Source organism: Polyodon spathula, chromosome 47 (assembly GCF_017654505.1).
Source record: "Polyodon spathula isolate WHYD16114869_AA chromosome 47, ASM1765450v1, whole genome shotgun sequence".
NCBI classification, from domain to species: Eukaryota; Metazoa; Chordata; class Actinopteri; order Acipenseriformes; family Polyodontidae; genus Polyodon; species Polyodon spathula.
Window position 1 is genome coordinate 2271045 of NC_054580.1, and position 20311 is coordinate 2291355.

The 20311-nt window shown below is 49.3% G+C and overlaps 2 protein-coding genes across 3 annotated transcripts in view; one reads left to right on the plus strand and one right to left on the minus strand.

Moving 5' to 3' along the window:
* Positions 1-20311, minus strand: part of atg2a (autophagy related 2A) — a 180815-nt gene that overhangs the window by 98428 nt on the left and 62076 nt on the right. The gene's annotated exons all lie outside the window — the stretch shown is intronic.
* On the plus strand, positions 1905-17621 carry stip1 (stress-induced phosphoprotein 1). 2 transcript variants are annotated; one of them, XM_041238061.1, is made up of 15 exons: positions 1905-2007; positions 11522-11689; positions 11770-11811; positions 12065-12206; positions 12314-12455; positions 12622-12787; positions 13094-13220; positions 13507-13609; positions 14021-14141; positions 14711-14807; positions 14909-15033; positions 15210-15246; positions 15545-15648; positions 16509-16684; positions 17453-17621. In XM_041238061.1, the coding sequence occupies exons 1-15, from the start codon at positions 1999-2001 to the stop codon at positions 17523-17525; spliced, it is 1632 nt and encodes a 543-aa protein (XP_041093995.1). In that variant the 5' UTR covers positions 1905-1998; the 3' UTR covers positions 17526-17621. The 2 variants fall into 2 exon arrangements, with proteins under 2 accessions (XP_041093995.1, XP_041093994.1); XM_041238060.1 differs by lacking the exon at positions 11770-11811 and having other exon boundaries at positions 11522-11731.

Consider the following 20311-nt stretch of genomic DNA (forward strand, 5'->3'; position numbering starts at 1 on the left):
AGGGTCTAGTGCTGTATATTATAAAGACATTTCAGAGGGCTGGATCTCATCAATATCAGGGTCTAGTGCTGTATATTATAAAGACATTTCAGAGGGCTGGATCTCATCAATATCAGGGTCTAGTGCTGTATATTATAAAGACATTTCAGAGGGCTGGATCTCATCAATATCAGGGTCTAGTGCTGTATATTATAAAGACATTTCAGAGGGCTGGATCTCATCAATATCAGGGTCTAGTGCTGTATATTATAAAGGCATTTCAGAGGGCTGGATCTCATCAATATCAGGGTCTAGTGCTGTATATTATAAAGACATTTCAGAGGGCTGGATCTCATCAATATCAGGGTCTAGTGCTGTATATTATAAAGACATTTCAGAGGGCTGGATCTCATCAATATCAGGGTCTAGCGCTGTATATTATAAAGGCATTTCAGAGGGCTGGATCTCATCAATATCAGGGTCTAGTGCTGTATATTATAAAGACATTTCAGAGGGCTGGATCTCATCAATATCAGGGTCTAGTGCTGTATATTATAAAGACATTTCAGAGGGCTGGATCTCATCAATATCAGGGTCTAGTGCTGTATATTATAAAGACATTTCAGAGGGCTGGATCTCATCAATATCAGGGTCTAGTGCTGTATATTATAAAGACATTTCAGAGGGCTGGATCTCATCAATATCAGGGTCTAGTGCTGTATATTATAAAGACATTTCAGAGGGCTGGATCTCATCACTATCAGGGTCTAGTGTGTATATTATAGATAGAGGCGCATTATCACTGCATGTGCTTGCTGTGTGGGTTTCTTAATAACACCAAACTCACGTTTAGCCTCCTTGGCCGAAACCACGGAGCTGTGAAGCGATGCGGCGGTACCGCCCGGCACGGTTAGCCCGAACACGGCTCGACCCGCGGCACAACCACCGGGAATGAACCGAGCGGGTCCTCGGACAGGGTTAAACACGGAGAAATGAGAACCGGCTTCGCGAACCTGCGGCAACCCGCCACCCAAACCCAACCAGAACCCGGTTCTGGAACCGGTTCCAGTTCCGATCTGGAGCGACAAGCCGAGGCGCAGAGAAGAAAGCACTGCGGACATTTTAACCATGAAATTATTATTATTATTATTATATTATTATTACTATTATTATTATTATTATTATTATAAAGGGTCGGTTTCCTTTTCTAAATACAGAGTAAACTTTTACACAGTGGTGGTTTGTTTATTTGTTTACTTGTTTATTTTTTAATGCGTGTTTGTTAAACTGTGAAGTTAAAAATAAAATAATAACAATTTATAAAAAATATAACGAATCCAGTTTGTAAACAAACTCTGGAGAGGGGGGGGGGGGGGGGGGTAGGAATGACGTGCATTGCGCTGGCCGTCGCGCTGGCGCAAAGCGCTCTGGGAAGTGTAGTTTTTCGATGTGAAAGCGGTGCGGGAATCTGAGGCTGGTATTAATCCTGCAGATATTATCCATTGAAAGAGAGGGAGGGAGAGATTGGTTTTTTGTTTTTTTGTTTTTTTCTATATATATAAAAATAATTAAAGGGTTAAAAAAAACTCTGATTCCTACTCTGGTCCTTTAAGCCAATCAGACGCGCCGGTGAGATGGAACTAGCCAATCGGAAACGAGCCGAATCTTCCAGAACAACGTCCAATAGAAATGCCGTTTGGAAATACGATGCGTCACAATCGACATCATCATTCCCTTCCCGTCCCAACCAATCGGATTACAAAAAAGAAAATCAACTCCTTCCAATCAACAAGCGAGCTGGGTCCCTCGTCACGGGAGAGGGAAGGCGGGTCTCACCGGCTGCCAATAACCGGTCCGGAGGGTTTGAGTGACGGGGGAGCTGGCCACTCGGAGCCCGGTCTGAGCGCGGCTCTCCTCGCCTCTCGGGAGCCAATGAGGAGCGTGCGGGGGCGGGCCCGGGGCTGTCAGCAGGCAGTAAGTTCTAGAAGCCTCATGGTCTGAAGCCGGAGACAGAAAAACATGGACAAGGTGAGAGAGAAAGAGAGAAGAGAGAAGAGAAAGAGAGAAAGAGAGAGATAGAAAGAGAGAGAGAGAGAGAGAGAGGAAAGAAAGGTTTGAGAGAGGGGAAATGGGAAAAAAGGTTAAAGAACAAAGAAAAGGAGCTCGAAAAATGAGGAGGAAAGGAAGAAAAAGAGGGGAGGAAGGGGGGGAGGAGAAAGAGGATGATGAGGGAGAGGAGAGAAGGCACGGGAGGAGTGTTTCAGGAGAGAGAAAGAAATCAGAGAAAAGAGAGATATAAAAGACTAAGAAAGAGGAAGAGAGGATAAGGAGAAGAAGGGGAGAAGAAAGAAGAGTTGAGAGAGAAAAGAGAATATTCCTCGAAAAGGTTTGAAAGAGAGAAGAGAAAGAGAGAGAGAGAAAAAGAAATATAGAAAGAGAGAGAGAGAAAGAGAGAGAGAGAGAAATTCAGAAAGAGAGAGAGAAAAAGAAAGAAAGAGAGAGAGAGAGAAAGAGAGAGAGAGAGAGAGAAGAGAAGAGATTTCAGAAGAAGAAAGGAATAATCTCTCTATTTAGACTTTCTTATTTCTTTTATTCTTTATTAGAGAAGAGAGATAGAGAGAGAGAGAGAAGAGAGAGAGAAAGGGAGAAAGAGAGAGAGAAAAAGAGAAAGAGAGAAAGAGAGAGAGTGAGAGAGAGAGAGAGAAAGAGAGAGAGAGAGAGAGAGAAAAAGAAAGATAGAAAGAGAGAAAAAGAAAGAGAAAGAGAGAGAAAGAAAGAGAGAGAGAGAGTGAGAGGAGAGAGAAAACTTCTACGAGAGAAAGAGGAAGAGGAGAAAAGAGAGAAGAGGAAGACCCGAGAATCCGAGGAGAAGAGGCCCCCCAGAGAGAGAGAGAAAGAGAGGAGAAACAAAAAAGGCAAAAAAACAAAGGGGGGAACTAACCCAGAGAAAAGATGAAAGAGGAAAAAAAGGAAAAAAAAGAGGGGGGAGGAGTAGTGGGAGAGAGAGAAAGAGAGAGAAGGAGAGGTTTGGGGATGAGGGCTATTTTCAGAAGAGCTTGCAGAGTTGAAAGCGGAAGAAGCGTGTCCGAGAGCGCAGGAGGAAAGGAAAAAGAACAAAGAGAAGATGAAGAGAAAGGAGAGCGTGAAGAGACTTAAAAAGGAATATTAGGAGGAATAAAAGAGAAGAGAGGAGAGAGAAAGAAAAGATAGAAAAAGAGAAGAAAGATTGGGAGCCGAGAGGAGTGGAGAGCCTCGGAACTAGCTGTGAGAGCAGAGGGAGAGGGCGCAGAAGACCAAGAAAAAAAAGAAATATAGAGAAAGAGAGAGAGATGAGAGAGAAAAAAAATAAAAAGAGGGAAAAAAAGAGGAGAGAGAGAAAGGAGAAATATGAAAGCTGGAGGGAGAGAGAGAGAGCAGAGAGCGAAAGAGAGGAGAGCGAGAGAGAGAGAAAGAGTTGAGAAGGGGTGAAAGAGGAGGAGGAGAAAGGAGGGAGAGAAGAGAAAAAAAAGAAAAGAAGATAGAAGAGAGGGCCGGAGAAAAAAAGAGAGTGAGAAAGAGAAAAAGGAGAGAAAATAGAGAAACTGTAGAGAAACGATTGACGGAGTGGGGAGAAGAAAAAAATCCCGTGAAAAAAAAAAAAAAAAAGAGAAGAGAATAAACTTTCTATTTATATATTTTCTCTCTTTACATTCTTTCTCCTTCCTATTCTACTCTCTTTCTCTTTCTCATCCTTCTTAAAACAAGAAAATAAAAAAGACCAAAACGTCAGGAGGGAGGTGGTGAAGAAAAGAGGAAAAAAAAAAACAAAAAAAAAGAAAAAAAAAAAAAAAAAAAAAAAAAAATGACAAAAAGAAAAAAAAAAAAAAAAAAAACCCCAAGCGAGAACTTCCTAAAAAAAGAATAATTAAAGAAAACAGAAGGAGAAAGAAAAAATCTGAAACACAAACAATAAAAACCAAAAAAAAAAAAAAAAAAACAAAAAAGCATGGACAAAAAATAAAAGGAGATCGAGAAAAAAAAAGATCTTCTCGGGAAAAAAAAGAAAGGAAACAAAAAAAACATCTTATCAAAGATAAAAACCAAATTTAAGATAATAAGATTGAGAGAGAGAGCAGAGCCTCCCTGGAAGAGGATTCAGAAGCTCGCGTTTCTTGTTGAGAGAAGATATGAAGAAGCAGGAAAACGAGGGGGGGGGGAAACGAGAGAGACGAGGAATCGAGAGAGAGATGATTGAGCGAAGAGGAAGAAGGCTGTGTTTTCAGAGAGAGTGCGTGTGATAATTATGCCATGCTGGCTGAGTTTTCAAGCAGAGAGTGCGTGTGATAATTATCCAATGCTGGCTGTGTTATCACTGCATGCTGGTTGTGTTTTCACTGCAGTGTGCGTGTGAAATTATCCCATGCTGGCTGTGAGAGAGAGAAGATCCCATGCTGGCTGTGACTGCAGTGTGCGTGATAATTATCCCATGCTGGCTGTGTTTTCACTGCAGTGTGCGTGTGATAATTATCCCATGCTGGCTGTGTTTTCACTGCAGTGTGCGTGTGATAATTATCCCATGTGGCTGTGTTTTCACTGCAGTGTGCGTGTGATAATTATCCCATGCTGGCTGTGTTTTCACTGCAGTGTGCGTGTGATAATTATCCCATGCTGGCTGTGTTTTCACTGCAGTGTGCGTGTGATAATTATCCCATGCTGGCTGTGTTTTCACTGCAGTGTGCGTGTGATAATTATCCCATGCTGGCTGTGTTTTCACTGCAGTGTGCGTGTGATAATTATCCCATGCTGGCTGTGTTTTCACTGCAGTGTGTGCGTGTGATAATTATCCCATGCTGGCTGTGTTTTCACTGCAGTGTGCGTGTGATAATTATCCCATGCTGGCTGTGTTTTCACTGCAGTGTGCGTGTGATAATTATCCCATGCTGGCTGTGTTTTCACTGCAGTGTGCGTGTGATAATTATCCCATGCTGGCTGTGTTTTCACTGCAGTGTGCGTGTGATAATTATCCCATGCTGGCTGTGTTTTCACTGCAGTGTGCGTGTGATAATTATCCCATGCTGGCTGTGTTTTCACTGCAGTGTGCGTGTGATAATTATCCCATGCTGGCTGTGTTTTCACTGCAGTGTGCGTGTGATAATTATCCCATGCTGGCTGTGTTTTCACTGCAGTGTGCGTGTGATAATTATCCCATGCTGGCTGTGTTTTCACTGCAGTGTGCGTGTGATAATTATCCCATGCTGGCTGTGTTTTCACTGCAGTGTGCGTGTGATAATTATCCCATGCTGGCTGTGTTTTCACTGCAGTGTGCGTGTGATAATTATCCCATGCTGGCTGTGTTTTCACTGCAGTGTGCGTGTGATAATTATCCCATGCTGGCTGTGTTTTCACTGCAGTGTGTGCGTGTGATAATTATCCCATGCTGGCTGTGTTTTCACTGCAGTGTGCGTGTGATAATTATCCCATGCTGGCTGTGTTTTCACTGCAGTGTGCGTGTGATAATTATCCCATGCTGGCTGTGTTTTCACTGCAGTGTGTGTGTGTGATAATTATCCCATGCTGGCTGTGTTTTCACTGCAGTGTGTGCGTGTGATAATTATCCCATGCTGGCTGTGTTTTCACTGCAGTGTGCGTGTGATAATTATCCCATGCTGGCTGTGTTTTCACTGCAGTGTGCGTGTGATAATTATCCCATGCTGGCTGTGTTTTCACTGCAGTGTGCGTGTGATAATTATCCCATGCTGGCTGTGTTTTCACTGCAGTGTGCGTGTGATAATTATCCCATGCTGGCTGTGTTTTCACTGCAGTGTGCGTGTGATAATTATCCCATGCTGGCTGTGTTTTCACTGCAGTGTGCGTGTGATAATTATCCCATGCTGGCTGTGTTTTCACTGCAGTGTGCGTGTGATAATTATCCCATGCTGGCTGTGTTTTCACTGCAGTGTGCGTGTGATAATTATCCCATGCTGGCTGTGTTTTCACTGCAGTGTGCGTGTGATAATTATCCCATGCTGGCTGTGTTTTCACTGCAGTGTGTGTGTGTGAGTAATTATCCCATGCTGGCTGTGTTTTCACTGCAGTGTGCGTGTGATAATTATCCCATGCTGGCTGTGTTTTCACTGCAGTGTGCGTGTGATAATTATCCCATGCTGGCTGTGTTTTCACTGCAGTGTGCGTGTGATAATTATCCCATGCTGGCTGTGTTTTCACTGCAGTGTGCGTGTGATAATTATCCCATGCTGGCTGTGTTTTCACTGCAGTGTGCGTGTGATAATTATCCCATGCTGGCTGTGTTTTCACTGCAGTGTGCGTGTGATAATTATCCCATGCTGGCTGTGTTTTCACTGCAGTGTGCGTGTGATAATTATCCCATGCTGGCTGTGTTTTCACTGCAGTGTGTGCGTGTGATAATTATCCCATGCTGGCTGTGTTTTCACTGCAGTGTGCGTGTGATAATTATCCCATGCTGGCTGTGTTTTCACTGCAGTGTGCGTGTGATAATTATCCCATGCTGGCTGTGTTTTCACTGCAGTGTGTGCGTGTGATAATTATCCCGTGCTGGCTGTGTTTTCACTGCAGTGTGTGTGTGTGATAATTATCCCATGCTGGCTGTGTTTTCACTGCAGTGTGCGTGTGATAATTATCCCATGCTGGCTGTGTTTTCACTGCAGTGTGTGCGTGTGATAATTATCCCATGCTGGCTGTGTTTTCACTGCAGTGTGCGTGTGATAATTATCCCATGCTGGCTGTGTTTTCACTGCAGTGTGCGTGTGATAATTATCCCATGCTGGCTGTGTTTTCACTGCAGTGTGTGCGTGTGATAATTATCCCATGCTGGCTGTGTTTTCACTGCAGTGTGCGTGTGATAATTATCCCATGCTGGCTGTGTTTTCACTGCAGTGTGCGTGTGATAATTATCCCATGCTGGCTGTGTTTTCACTGCAGTGTGTGCGTGTGATAATTATCCCATGCTGGCTGTGTTTTCACTGCAGTGTGTGCGTGTGATAATTATCCCATGCTGGCTGTGTTTTCACTGCAGTGTGCGTGTGATAATTATCCCATGCTGGCTGTGTGCGTTTCACTGCAGTGTGCGTGTGATAATTATCCCATGCTGGCTGTGTTTTCACTGCAGTGTGCGTGTGATAATTATCCCATGCTGGCTGTGTTTTCACTGCAGTGTGCGTGTGATAATTATCCCATGCTGGCTGTGTTTTCACTGCAGTGTGCGTGTGATAATTATCCCATGCTGGCTGTGTTTTCACTGCAGTGTGCGTGTGATAATTATCCCATGCTGGCTGTGTTTTCACTGCAGTGTGCGTGTGATAATTATCCCATGCTGGCTGTGTTTTCACTGCAGTGTGCGTGTGATAATTATCCCATGCTGGCTGTGTTTTCACTGCAGTGTGCGTGTGATAATTATCCCATGCTGGCTGTGTTTTCACTGCAGTGTGTGCGTGTGATAATTATCCCATGCTGGCTGTGTTTTCACTGCAGTGTGCGTGTGATAATTATCCCATGCTGGCTGTGTTTTCACTGCAGTGTGCGTGTGATAATTATCCCATGCTGGCTGTGTTTTCACTGGCTGTGTTTTCACTGTGTGCGTGTGATAATTATCCCATGCTGGCTGTGTTTTCACTGCAGTGTGCGTGTGATAATTATCCCATGCTGGCTGTGTTTTCACTGCAGTGTGCGTGTGATAATTATCCCATGCTGGCTGTGTTTTCACTGCAGTGTGTGCGTGTGATAATTATCCCATGCTGGCTGTGTTTTCACTGCAGTGTGCGTGTGATAATTATCCCATGCTGGCTGTGTTTTCACTGCAGTGTGCGTGTGATAATTATCCCATGCTGGCTGTGTTTTCACTGCAGTGTGCGTGTGATAATTATCCCATGCTGGCTGTGTTTTCACTGCAGTGTGCGTGTGATAATTATCCCATGCTGGCTGTGTTTTCACTGCAGTGTGTGCGTGTGATAATTATCCCATGCTGGCTGTGTTTTCACTGCAGTGTGCGTGTGATAATTATCCCATGCTGGCTGTGTTTTCACTGCAGTGTGTGCGTGTGATAATTATCCCATGCTGGCTGTGTTTTCACTGCAGTGTGCGTGTGATAATTATCCCATGCTGGCTGTGTTTTCACTGCAGTGTGCGTGTGATAATTATCCCATGCTGGCTGTGTTTTCACTGCAGTGTGCGTGTGATAATTATCCCATGCTGGCTGTGTTTTCACTGCAGTGTGCGTGTGATAATTATCCCATGCTGGCTGTGTTTTCACTGCAGTGTGCGTGTGATAATTATCCCATGCTGGCTGTGTTTTCACTGCAGTGTGCGTGTGATAATTATCCCATGCTGGCTGTGTTTTCACTGCAGTGTGTGCGTGTGATAATTATCCCATGCTGGCTGTGTTTTCACTGCAGTGTGCGTGTGATAATTATCCCATGCTGGCTGTGTTTTCACTGCAGTGTGCGTGTGATAATTATCCCATGCTGGCTGTGTTTTCACTGCAGTGTGCGTGTGATAATTATCCCATGCTGGCTGTGTTTTCACTGCAGTGTGCGTGTGATAATTATCCCATGCTGGCTGTGTTTTCACTGCAGTGTGCGTGTGATAATTATCCCATGCTGGCTGTGTTTTCACTGCAGTGTGCGTGTGATAATTATCCCATGCTGGCTGTGTTTTCACTGCAGTGTGCGTGTGATAATTATCCCATGCTGGCTGTGTTTTCACTGCAGTGTGCGTGTGATAATTATCCCATGCTGGCTGTGTTTTCACTGCAGTGTGCGTGTGTGATAATTATCCCATGCTGGCTGTGTTTTCACTGCAGTGTGCGTGTGATAATTATCCCATGCTGGCTGTGTTTTCACTGCAGTGTGCGTGTGATAATTATCCCATGCTGGCTGTGTTTTCACTGCAGTGTGCGTGTGATAATTATCCCATGCTGGCTGTGTTTTCACTGCAGTGTGCGTGTGATAATTATCCCATGCTGGCTGTGTTTTCACTGCAGTGTGCGTGTGATAATTATCCCATGCTGGCTGTGTTTTCACTGCAGTGTGCGTGTGATAATTATCCCATGCTGGCTGTGTTTTCACTGCAGTGTGCGTGTGATAATTATCCCATGCTGGCTGTGTTTTCACTGCAGTGTGCGTGTGATAATTATCCCATGCTGGCTGTGTTTTCACTGCAGTGTGCGTGTGATAATTATCCCATGCTGGCTGTGTTTTCACTGCAGTGTGCGTGTGATAATTATCCCATGCTGGCTGTGTTTTCACTGCAGTGTGCGTGTGATAATTATCCCGTGCTGGCTGTGTTTTCACTGCAGTGTGCGTGTGATAATTATCCCATGCTGGCTGTGTTTTCACTGCAGTGTGCGTGTGATAATTATCCCATGCTGGCTGTGTTTTCACTGCAGTGTGCGTGTGTGATAATTATCCCATGCTGGCTGTGTTTTCACTGCAGTGTGCGTGTGATAATTATCCCATGCTGGCTGTGTTTTCACTGCAGTGTGCGTGTGATAATTATCCCATGCTGGCTGTGTTTTCACTGCAGTGTGTGCGTGTGATAATTATCCCATGCTGGCTGTGTTTTCACTGCAGTGTGCGTGTGATAATTATCCCATGCTGGCTGTGTTTTCACTGCAGTGTGCGTGTGATAATTATCCCATGCTGGCTGTGTTTTCACTGCAGTGTGCGTGTGATAATTATCCCATGCTGGCTGTGTTTTCACTGCAGTGTGCGTGTGATAATTATCCCATGCTGGCTGTGTTTTCACTGCAGTGTGTGCGTGTGATAATTATCCCATGCTGGCTGTGTTTTCACTGCAGTGTGCGTGTGATAATTATCCCATGCTGGCTGTGTTTTCACTGCAGTGTGCGTGTGATAATTATCCCATGCTGGCTGTGTTTTCACTGCAGTGTGCGTGTGATAATTATCCCATGCTGGCTGTGTTTTCACTGCAGTGTGCGTGTGATAATTATCCCATGCTGGCTGTGTTTTCACTGCAGTGTGCGTGTGATAATTATCCCATGCTGGCTGTGTTTTCACTGCAGTGTGCGTGTGATAATTATCCCATGCTGGCTGTGTTTTCACTGCAGTGTGCGTGTGATAATTATCCCATGCTGGCTGTGTTTTCACTGCAGTGTGCGTGTGATAATTATCCCATGCTGGCTGTGTTTTCACTGCAGTGTGCGTGTGATAATTATCCCATGCTGGCTGTGTTTTCACTGCAGTGTGCGTGTGATAATTATCCCATGCTGGCTGTGTTTTCACTGCAGTGTGCGTGTGATAATTATCCCATGCTGGCTGTGTTTTCACTGCAGTGTGCGTGTGATAATTATCCCATGCTGGCTGTGTTTTCACTGCAGTGTGCGTGTGATAATTATCCCATGCTGGCTGTGTTTTCACTGCAGTGTGCGTGTGATAATTATCCCATGCTGGCTGTGTTTTCACTGCAGTGTGCGTGTGATAATTATCCCATGCTGGCTGTGTTTTCACTGCAGTGTGCGTGTGATAATTATCCCATGCTGGCTGTGTTTTCACTGCAGTGTGTGGCTGTGTTTTCACTGTGATAATTATCCCATGCTGGCTGTGTTTTCACTGCAGTGTGTGCGTGTGATAATTATCCCATGCTGGCTGTGTTTTCACTGCAGTGTGCGTGTGATAATTATCCCATGCTGGCTGTGTTTTCACTGCAGTGTGCGTGTGATAATTATCCCATGCTGGCTGTGTTTTCACTGCAGTGTGCGTGTGATAATTATCCCATGCTGGCTGTGTTTTCACTGCAGTGTGTGCGTGTGATAATTATCCCATGCTGGCTGTGTTTTCACTGCAGTGTGCGTGTGATAATTATCCCATGCTGGCTGTGTTTTCACTGCAGTGTGCGTGTGATAATTATCCCATGCTGGCTGTGTTTTCACTGCAGTGTGCGTGTGATAATTATCCCATGCTGGCTGTGTTTTCACTGCAGTGTGCGTGTGATAATTATCCCATGCTGGCTGTGTTTTCACTGCAGTGTGCGTGTGATAATTATCCCATGCTGGCTGTGTTTTCACTGCAGTGTGCGTGTGATAATTATCCCATGCTGGCTGTGTTTTCACTGCAGTGTGCGTGTGATAATTATCCCATGCTGGCTGTGTTTTCACTGCAGTGTGCGTGTGATAATTATCCCATGCTGGCTGTGTTTTCACTGCAGTGTGCGTGTGATAATTATCCCATGCTGGCTGTGTTTTCACTGCAGTGTGCGTGTGATAATTATCCCATGCTGGCTGTGTTTTCACTGCAGTGTGCGTGTGATAATTATCCCATGCTGTCTGTGTTTTCACTGCAGTGTGCGTGTGATAATTATCCCATGCTGGCTGTTGTTTGTCACTGCAGTGTGCGTGTGATAATTCATAATAATTGTGTTTTCTGGAGGCCTTTGCTAAACTCTCTCCCTCTCTTTCTCCTCTGTCCCTCTGTCTCTCTCTACCCCTCTCTTTTCATCTCCTTTCTCTATCCCTCCCCCCTCTCTCTGCCTCCCCTTCTCTCTCGTCCTCTACTCTGTACCCCTCTCTCAGGTGACCGAGCTGAAGGATCAGGGTAACAAGGCTCTGAGCGCGGGGCAGATCGACGAGGCGGTGCGCTGCTACAGCGAGGCTCTCGCCCTCGACCCAGGAAACCACGTGCTCTACAGCAACCGCTCAGCCGCCTTCGCCAAGAGAGGAGAGTACAAGAGAGCGCTGGAGGATGGGAGCAGGACTGTGGAGCTCAAACCAGACTGGGGCAAGGTGAGGAGGGGAGGGGAGAGTACAAGAGAGCGCTGGAGGATGGGAGCAGGACTGTGGAGCTCAAACCAGACTGGGGCAAGGTGAGGAGGGGAGGGGAGAGTACAAGAGAGCGCTGGAAGATGGGAGCAGGACTGTGGAGCTCAAACCAGACTGGGGATGGGAGGGGAGAAGGGTAGAGCAGGACTGTGGAAATCAAACCAGAGGGGAGGGAGAGGCTTCTGAAAACACTTACTGTAAATTAAACAATCTTTCTCTCCCTCCTCTCCCCCTCCTATCGTTCCCCTCTTCCTCTCTCTCGCTCTCTCTCCCTCCTCCTCTCTCCCTACCCCCCAGGGTTACTCTCGGAAGGCAGCGGCCCTCGAGTTCCTCGGCCGGTTTGAAGAGGCCAAGACGACCTATCAGGAGGGGCTGAAGCACGAGCCGTCCAATCAGCAACTGAAGGAGGGGCTTCAGAACATGGAGGCGAGACTCGCAGGTAAAGAGGCGGTAATTATCACTGTCCCTGTCACACTGTCGCTGTCACAATGTCTCCCTGTCACACGCGCTCTCTCTCTCTCTCTCTCTCTCTCTCTCTCTCTCCAGAGAAGAAGATAATGAATCCGTTCTCTGTGCCGGACCTGTATGAGAAGCTGGGGAATGACCCTCGAACCCGCGCCCTGCTCTCTGACCCGAGCTACAGGGAGCTGATCGAGCAGCTGAGGGCCAAACCAGCCGACCTGGGCACGTGAGTGTGCCATACTGCACTGTCCCATACTACACTGCACTGTCCCATACTACACTGCACCCCTCTCTCTGTCAGTGTGTGTTCTCTCTCTCTGTCTGTGTATGTATTGACTCTCTCTCCCCCTCTCTCTCTCTGTCTCCCCCCCCCCCCCCCTCCCCCCTCTCAGTAAGCTGCAGGATCCCAGGGTGATGACCACACTGAGCGTGCTCCTGGGCATCGACCTGGCCGGCGTTGACGAGCAGGAGGACGAGACTCCGCCCCCACCCCCGCCCCCCAAGAAACAGGAGCCGCCCAAACCCAAGGAGGAGGAGTTACCGGAAAACAAGAGACAGGTGGGAGGGGCTAGAACTGAGCCACGGGGCGCCGCCCACCTACAAACGATGACTCTCGCTGCTGTGCTCTCACTGCTGTGCTGCTGTGCTCTCACTGCTGTGCTGTGTGCTCTCACTGCTGTGCTGTGCTCTCAATGTGCTGCTGTGCTCTCACTGCTGTGCTGTGCTCTCACTGCTGTGCTGTGCTCTCACTGCTGTGCTGTGCTCTCACTGTGCTGCTGTGCTCTCACTGCTGTGCTGTGCTCTCAATGTGCTGCTGTGCTCTCACTGCTGTGCTGTGCTCTCACTGTGCTGCTGTGCTCTCAGGCTCTGCAGGAGAAGGAGCGCGGGAACGAAGCCTACAAGAAGAAGGACTTCGAGGCGGCGCTGAAGCACTACGAGGCGGCCGTGAATCTGGACCCAGCGAACATGACCTACATCTCCAACCAAGCAGGTCTGAGGATGGGGGTGGGGGGGGGTGGGGGGTGGGGTGGGGGTTCTGTTTCAGATTGATTAGCAAAGTTCAGAATTGTCTGTCTCTGTGCGTGCGTAGATGGGTGATAAATACATACATGTACCTGAAAGATAAAAGGTTCTCTCTCTCTCTCTCTTCCCCTCTCTCACACACTCTGTCTCTCTCTCTCTCCCCCTCGCTCACACACTCTCTCTCTCTCTCTCTCTCTCTCTCTCTCTCTCTCACACTCTCTGTCTCTCTCTCTCTCTCTCTCTCTCTCTCACAGCGGTGTATTTTGAGAAGGCAGATTATGAGCGCTGCAGGGAGCTCTGTGAGAAAGCCATCGAGGTGGGGAGAGAGAACAGAGAGGACTACCGACAGATCGCCAAGTGAGTCCCTCTGAGCCAGCGACCCACCCCCACCTGCCTTCATCAGTGTTATTATTGAAACTAGAAGAGAGCGAGTCGAGCAGAGCAGCGTTTGGGCTCCAGAGCTTCATCAGTGTTATTATTGAAACTAGAAGAGAGCGAGTCAAGCAGAGCAGCGTTTGGGCTCTAGTGCTTCATCAGTGTTATTATTGAAACTAGAAGAGAGCGAGTCAAGCAGAGCAGCGTTTGGGCTCTAGAGCTTCATCAATGTGATTTAAGGTAATCTAACCCTCTTCCCCCCTCTCTCCCTCTCTCTCTCTCTCTCCCTCCCTCTCTCTCTCTCTCTCCTCCCCCCTCTCTCTCTCTCTCTCTCTCTCTCCTCTCTCTCCCCCTCTCTCCTCTCCCCCCCCCCCCCCCCCCCCCCCCTCTCAGGGCGTACGCACGCATTGGAAACTCGTTCTTCAAGGAGGAGAAGTACAAGGAGGCGATTCAGTCATTCAATAAGAGCCTGACAGAGCACCGGACCCCCGAGGTGCTGAAGAAGAGCCAGCAGGTACGAGGGGGGGGGGCGAGGGGGACCCCGACTCTCTCAGGGGTTAGAGAGAGGATCCTGAAGGATCAGGAGAAGCTGGATTGGTTCACAGTCCTGTAGCTTTCCTCTCATCTCTCTCTCTCTCTTCTCTGGTTCTTGTGTTTCTCTGCAGGCTGAGAGGATCCTGAAGGATCAGGAGAAGCTGGATTGGTTCGCAGTCCTGTAGCTTTCCTCTCATCTCTCTCTCTCTCTCTGGTTCTTGTGTTTCTCTGCAGGCTGAGAGGATCCTGAAGGATCAGGAGAAGCTGGATTGGTTCGCAGTCCTGTAGCTTTCCTCTCATCTCTCTCTCTCTCTCTGGTTCTTGTGTTTCTCTGCAGGCTGAGAGGATCCTGAAGGATCAGGAGAAGCTGGATTGGTTCACAGTCCTGTAGCTTTCCTCTCATCTCTCTCTCTCTCCTTCTCTGGTTCTTGTGTTTCTCTGCAGGCTGAGAGGATCCTGAAGGATCAGGAGAAGCTGGATTGGTTCACAGTCCTGTAGCTTTCCTCTCATCTCTCTCTCTCTCTCTCTGGTTCTTGTGTTTCTCTGCAGGCTGAGAGGATCCTGAAGGATCAGGAGAAGCTGGCCTACATCAACCCCGAGCTGGCTCTGGAGGAGAAGAACAAAGGCAACGACTTCTTCCAGAGAGGTGAGGGGGGGCTGGGAACGACACTGTGTGTGTGTGTGAGCGTTTATCTCTGTGTGCTAACTCTCTCTCCTCTCTCCTCTCTCTCCTTCCCTGTCTCCCAGGTGACTACCCCCAGGCTATGAAGCACTACAGCGAGGCCATCAAACGCAACCCGGGGGACGCCAAGCTGTACAGCAACCGCGCCGCCTGCTACACCAAGCTGCTGGAGTTCCAGCTCGCTCTCCGGGTAACGGGGGGGAGGGGCTTCACCTGAAGAGCCTAACGGAGCCTCTCTGTCTCTCATTCCCACCTCCTCTCTCTCTCAACTCATTTCCCCCTCTCCCTCTCTCTCTCTCTCTCTCTATCTCTGTATCTCTATCTCTCTGAACTCATTCTCTCTCTCTCTCTCTCTCTCTCTCTCAGGACTGTGAAGATTGTATCAGATTGGATCCTGCCTTCAGTAAGTGTTTGGCTTTTTCTGCAGTTTTATGAAGTGTGTCTCTCTCTGTTCAGGGGTACCCCTGTGTGTGCTCTCTCTCTCTCTCTCTCTCTCTCTCTCTCTCTCTCTCTCTGTTAGGGGTACACGAATGTGTGTGTTATGAGACGCTCCCGTGAGACGCCTCTCTCTCCGAACGCTCTCTCTCTCTCTCTCTCTCTCTCTCTCTCTGTTAAGGGGTACCCCTGTGTGTTCTGACGCTCCCCTGTCTCTCAGTTAAGGGGTACCCCTGTGTGTTCTCTGACGCTCCCCTCTCTCTCAGTTAAGGGGTACACTCGTAAGGCGAGCGCTCTGGAAGCGATGAAGGATTTCAGTAAAGCCTTGGAGTCCTACCAGAAAGCACTGGAGCTGGACAGCAACTCCAAGGTAAGAGACGAGAAGAGCCTGTGTGTCTGTGTGTGTGCCTCTCTGTCTCTGTGTGTCTCTGTCTCATTTCTCTGTATTGATATTCTCTCTCGCTCTCTCTCTGTCTTTCTGTCTCTGTCTCGTTCCTCTGTATTGATATTCTCTCTCTGTGTCTCTGTCTCGTTCCTCTGTGTTGATATTCTCTCTCTCTGTGTGTCTCTGTCTCGTTCCTCTGTATTGATATTCTCTCTCTCTGTGTGTCTCTGTCTCGTTCCTCTGTATTGATATTCTCTCTCTCTGTGTGTCTCTGTCTCGTTCCTCTGTATTGATATTCTCTCTCTCTGTGTGTCTCTGTCTCGTTCCTCTGTATTGATATTCTCTCTCTGTGTCTCTGTCTCGTTCCTCTGTATTGATTTTCTCTCTCTCTGTGTGTCTCTGTCTCGTTCCTCTGTATTGATTTTCTCTCTCTCTGTGTGTCTCTGTCTCGTTCCTCTGTATTGATATTCTCTCTCTCTGTGTGTCTCTGTCTCGTTCCTCTGTATTGATATTCTCTCTCTCTGTGTGTCTCTGTCTCGTTCCTCTGTATTGATATTCTCTCTCTCTGTGTGTCTCTGTCTCGTTCCTCTGTATTGATATTCTCTCTCTCTGTGTGTCTCTGTCTCGTTCCTCTGTATTGATATTCTCTCTCTCTGTGTGTCTCTGTCTCGTTCCTCTGTATTGATATTCTCTCTCTCTGTGTGTCTCTGTCTCGTTCCTCTGTATTGATATTCTCTCTCTCTGTGTGTCTCTGTCTCGTTCCTCTGTATTGATATTCTCTCTCGCTCTCTCTCTGTTTCATTCCTCTGTATTGATATTCTCTCTCGCTGTCTCGCTCTCTCTAGGAGGCGATCGAGGGGTCTCGGCGATGCATGCTGGCGCAGTACCAGCGCAATGACGACACCCCCGAGGAGGTGAAGAAGCGGGCGATGGGGGACCCCGAGGTGCAGCAGATCATGAGCGACCCGGCCATGAGACTCATCCTGGAGCAGATGCAGAAGGACCCGCAAGCGCTGAGCGAGTGAGTGAGAGAGAAGAGGAGAGGAGAGGAGGGGGGCTGAGCGAGTGAGAGGGGCTGAGGGGTACGAGGAGGGGGGCTGAGCGAGTGAGAGGGGCTGAGGGGTACAGGGAGGGGGGCAGAGCGAGTGAGAGGAGAGGAGAGGGGCTGATGGGTACAGGGAGGGGGGCAGAGCGAGTGAGAGGAGAGGAGAGGGGCTGATGGGTACAGGGAGGGGGGCAGAGCGAGTGAGAGGAGAGGAGAGGGGCTGATGGGTACAGGGAGGGGGGCAGAGCGAGTGAGAGGAGAGGAGAGGGGCTGAGGGGTACAGGGAGGGGGGCAGAGCGAGTGAGAGGAGAGGGGGAGAGGGGCTGAGGGGTACAGGGAGGGGGGCAGAGCGAGGGAGAGGAGAGGGGCTGAGGGGTACAGGGAGGGGGGCAGAGCGAGTGAGAGGAGAGGAGAGGGGCTGAGGGGTACAGGGAGGGGGGCAGAGCGAGTGAGAGGAGTGGAGAGGGGCTGAGGGGTACAGGGAGGGGGGCAGAGCGAGGGAGAGGAGAGGGGCTGAGGGGTACAGGGAGGGGGGCTGAGCGAGTGAGATAGTGGGGTACAGGGAGTGGTTATTATGATTCTAGATAGTTTTATTAAGGCATCTCTTTGTTAGTTTGCTAGCGCATCGTCTCCCTGCGTTACCCTCTTGCTTGGGTTACCTGACCAGTTCAGCTTAGTTACATTACCTTGGACAGCTTGACTTACAGAGTGTGTCTCTGTCCCTCCCCTCCCCTCCCCCCTCAGGCACCTGCGCAACCCTGTGATTGCTCAGAAGATTCAGAAGTTGATTGATGTGGGGCTCATCGCTATCCGGTGAGGCGACGGAGCGAAGACGGGGGGTCCCCGAGCCCCCCCCCCCGACAGAATTAATATTAACAAACAAACACACTGCAGCAAACTTAATACATTCAATGGCAAGCGTCTCCACTGGAAGCCTTTCTCAGAGTCTTCAGTGTCAATTCAATACAAGCGTCTCCACTAGAAGTCTTTCTCGGTGTCTTCAGTGTCAATTCAATACAAGCGTCTCCACTGGAAGTCTTTCTCAGTGTCTTCAGCGTCAATTCAATACAAGCGTCTCCACTGGAAGTCTTTCTCAGAGTCTTCAGTGCAATTCAATACAAGCGTCTCCACTAGAAGTCTTTCTCAGAGTCTTCAGCGTCAATTCAATACAAGCGTCTCCACTGGAAGCCTTTCTCAGTGTCTTCAGTGCAATTCAATACAAGCGTCTCCACTAGAAGTCTCTCTCCATGTCTTCAGTGTTGGACGGTCCTGTTTTCCCCTGTCCTGTGTTGTTCTCTGGACACGGTTGTTGTTTCGTGTGTTTTGATATTTCCTGAAAAGATTGTAACAGAAATGGATTCTGACACCAAACCACCTGACAGCGGGGAGGGGGGGAGAGAGAGAAGGGAGAAGAGCTGGTTTTGAATGAATAAATAATTCAATTGGCCTCCTGTATAAAGACCACAGTAACTAAGGAGACGGACGAAAGCAAATTAAACATAGTTTTGAAAGTCGAGTGAAGTTTCAATTCAATTTCCTCAATTCAATTCCCTTCAGAAACCCTGTGAAAGCAATTCCAAAATAAATACCACAAATACACACTCCCTGCCAAAGACTGTCTCCCTCTGTCTCTCACACACACTCCCTCTCGCTCCCCCCTCACACACACTCCCCCCTCTCACACACACTCCCTCTCGCTCCCCCTCTCACACACACTCCCTCTCGCTCCCCCTCTCACACACACTCCCTCTCGCTCCCCCCTCACACACACTCCCCCCCTCTCACACACACTCCCTCTCGCTCCCCCCTCACACACACTCCCCCCCTCTCACACACACTCCCTCTCGCTCCCCCCTCACACACACTCCCCCCCTCTCACACACACACACTCCCCCCCTCTCACACACACTCCCTCTCGCTCCCCCCTCACACACACTCCCCCCCTCTCACACACACTCCCTCTCGCTCCTCCCTCACACACACTCCCCCCCTCTCACACACACTCCCTCTCGCTCCCCCCTCACACACACTCCCCCCCCCCTCTCACACACACAGGAGAGCGGGGAGGGCGAGGGGTGGGCAGTTGTGAACTACGATCCCTCAGAGACAAACTCACACACTTCCCCCCCTCTCACACACACTCCCTCTCGCTCCCCCCTCACACACAACTCCCCCCTCTCACACCCTGTCACCACACACTCCCCCCTCTCGCTCCCCCCCCACTCACACACACACTCCCCCCCTCTCACACACACGCAGGGTGGGAGCTCCTCCCTCCTCATCAACACTCCCCTCCCTCCCCCTCCACACACTCCCGACTCTGTGTGAGGGGGCAGCCCCCCCTCTCACACACACACTCCCATCCTCATCGCTCCTCCCCCGCACACAACACACTCCCCCCTCTCACACACACACTCTCCGCTCTCGCTCCCAGGGGGGACACACTCCCCCTATCTCACACACACACTCACGCTGCTATCCCTCACACACTCACTCCCCCTCACACAAACCCTCTCACCCTCCCCCCCTTAGCGAGGGGGGGGGGAGTCTCACACAGGGGGGGAGCGAGGGCCTCAACACACACTCCCCCCCTCTACACAAACTCCCTCTCGCTCCCACCTCACACACAACTCCCCCCCTCCCCCCCTCTCACACACACTCCCTCTCGCTCCCCCCTCACACACACTCCCCCCCTCTCACACACACTCCCTCTCGCTCCCCCCTCACACACACTCCCTCCGCTCCTCCCTCACACACACTCCCCCCCTCTCACACACACCCTCTCTCTCTCCCTCCCCCCTCACCACCACACACACAACACCCTCTCACACCCGCCCTGCCACACCCCCGTGTCTCACACCACACAGGAGAGGGTGGAGGGGGACACACACCCTCTCTCTCTCCCTCCTGTGTGGACTTCCTCACTCCCCTCTCACAGACACCCCCCACTCGCTCTCCCCTCTCACACACACACTCCCCCCTCTGACACACACCCTCTCCCCCCTCTGACACACACACACCCTCTCCCTCCCTCTCGCACACACTCCCCCCTCGTTCCCCCCCTCTCGCACTCGCCTTCTCTCACTCCCCCTCACACACCCCCTCCGTCTCTCACCCCCTCTCCCTCTGTGTCTCTCTCCCCTCTGTCACACACCCCCTCCCTCTGTCTGTCCCTCTCTCTCTTCAGTTGTTCGTGTAAGAGTTAAAGTAACTGCATTGAAACAGAGAGAATGAATCTGCTTCTTGAGATTATCTGTCTGCGCAGCCACTCTGCTGAATAAATAGAGAGAGATTTTCTCTTCCTGGTATTTTGTGAGTCGTTTGTCGTGCCGTTTTTATAATTTATAGAAGAGATCCTCCTGCGAGAGTCGGGTCTGCGTTTAGTTATTATTATTATTATTATTGTAATCCTTTCCTTTTTTTTGATGCTTGGAGACGTGTGGGACGCAGACAAAACCAGTCCCAGTGCATCTCTATACTGGGGAGCTGAGACTAGACCAGTCCCAGTGTGTCTCTATACTGGGGAGCTGAGACTAGACCAGTCCCAGTGCATCTCTATACTGGGGAGCTGAGACTAGACCAGTCCCAATGTGTCTCTATACT

Bases quoted from the DNA above. Each gene is read 5' to 3' on its own strand.
- stip1 (XM_041238060.1), top strand. The intron at 12,456-12,621 runs GTGAGTGTGCCA...CCCCCCTCTCAG, and splicing joins AAACCAGCCGACCTGGGCAC to TAAGCTGCAGGATCCCAGGG. The intron at 14,808-14,908 runs GTGAGGGGGGGC...CCTGTCTCCCAG, and splicing joins CAACGACTTCTTCCAGAGAG to GTGACTACCCCCAGGCTATG.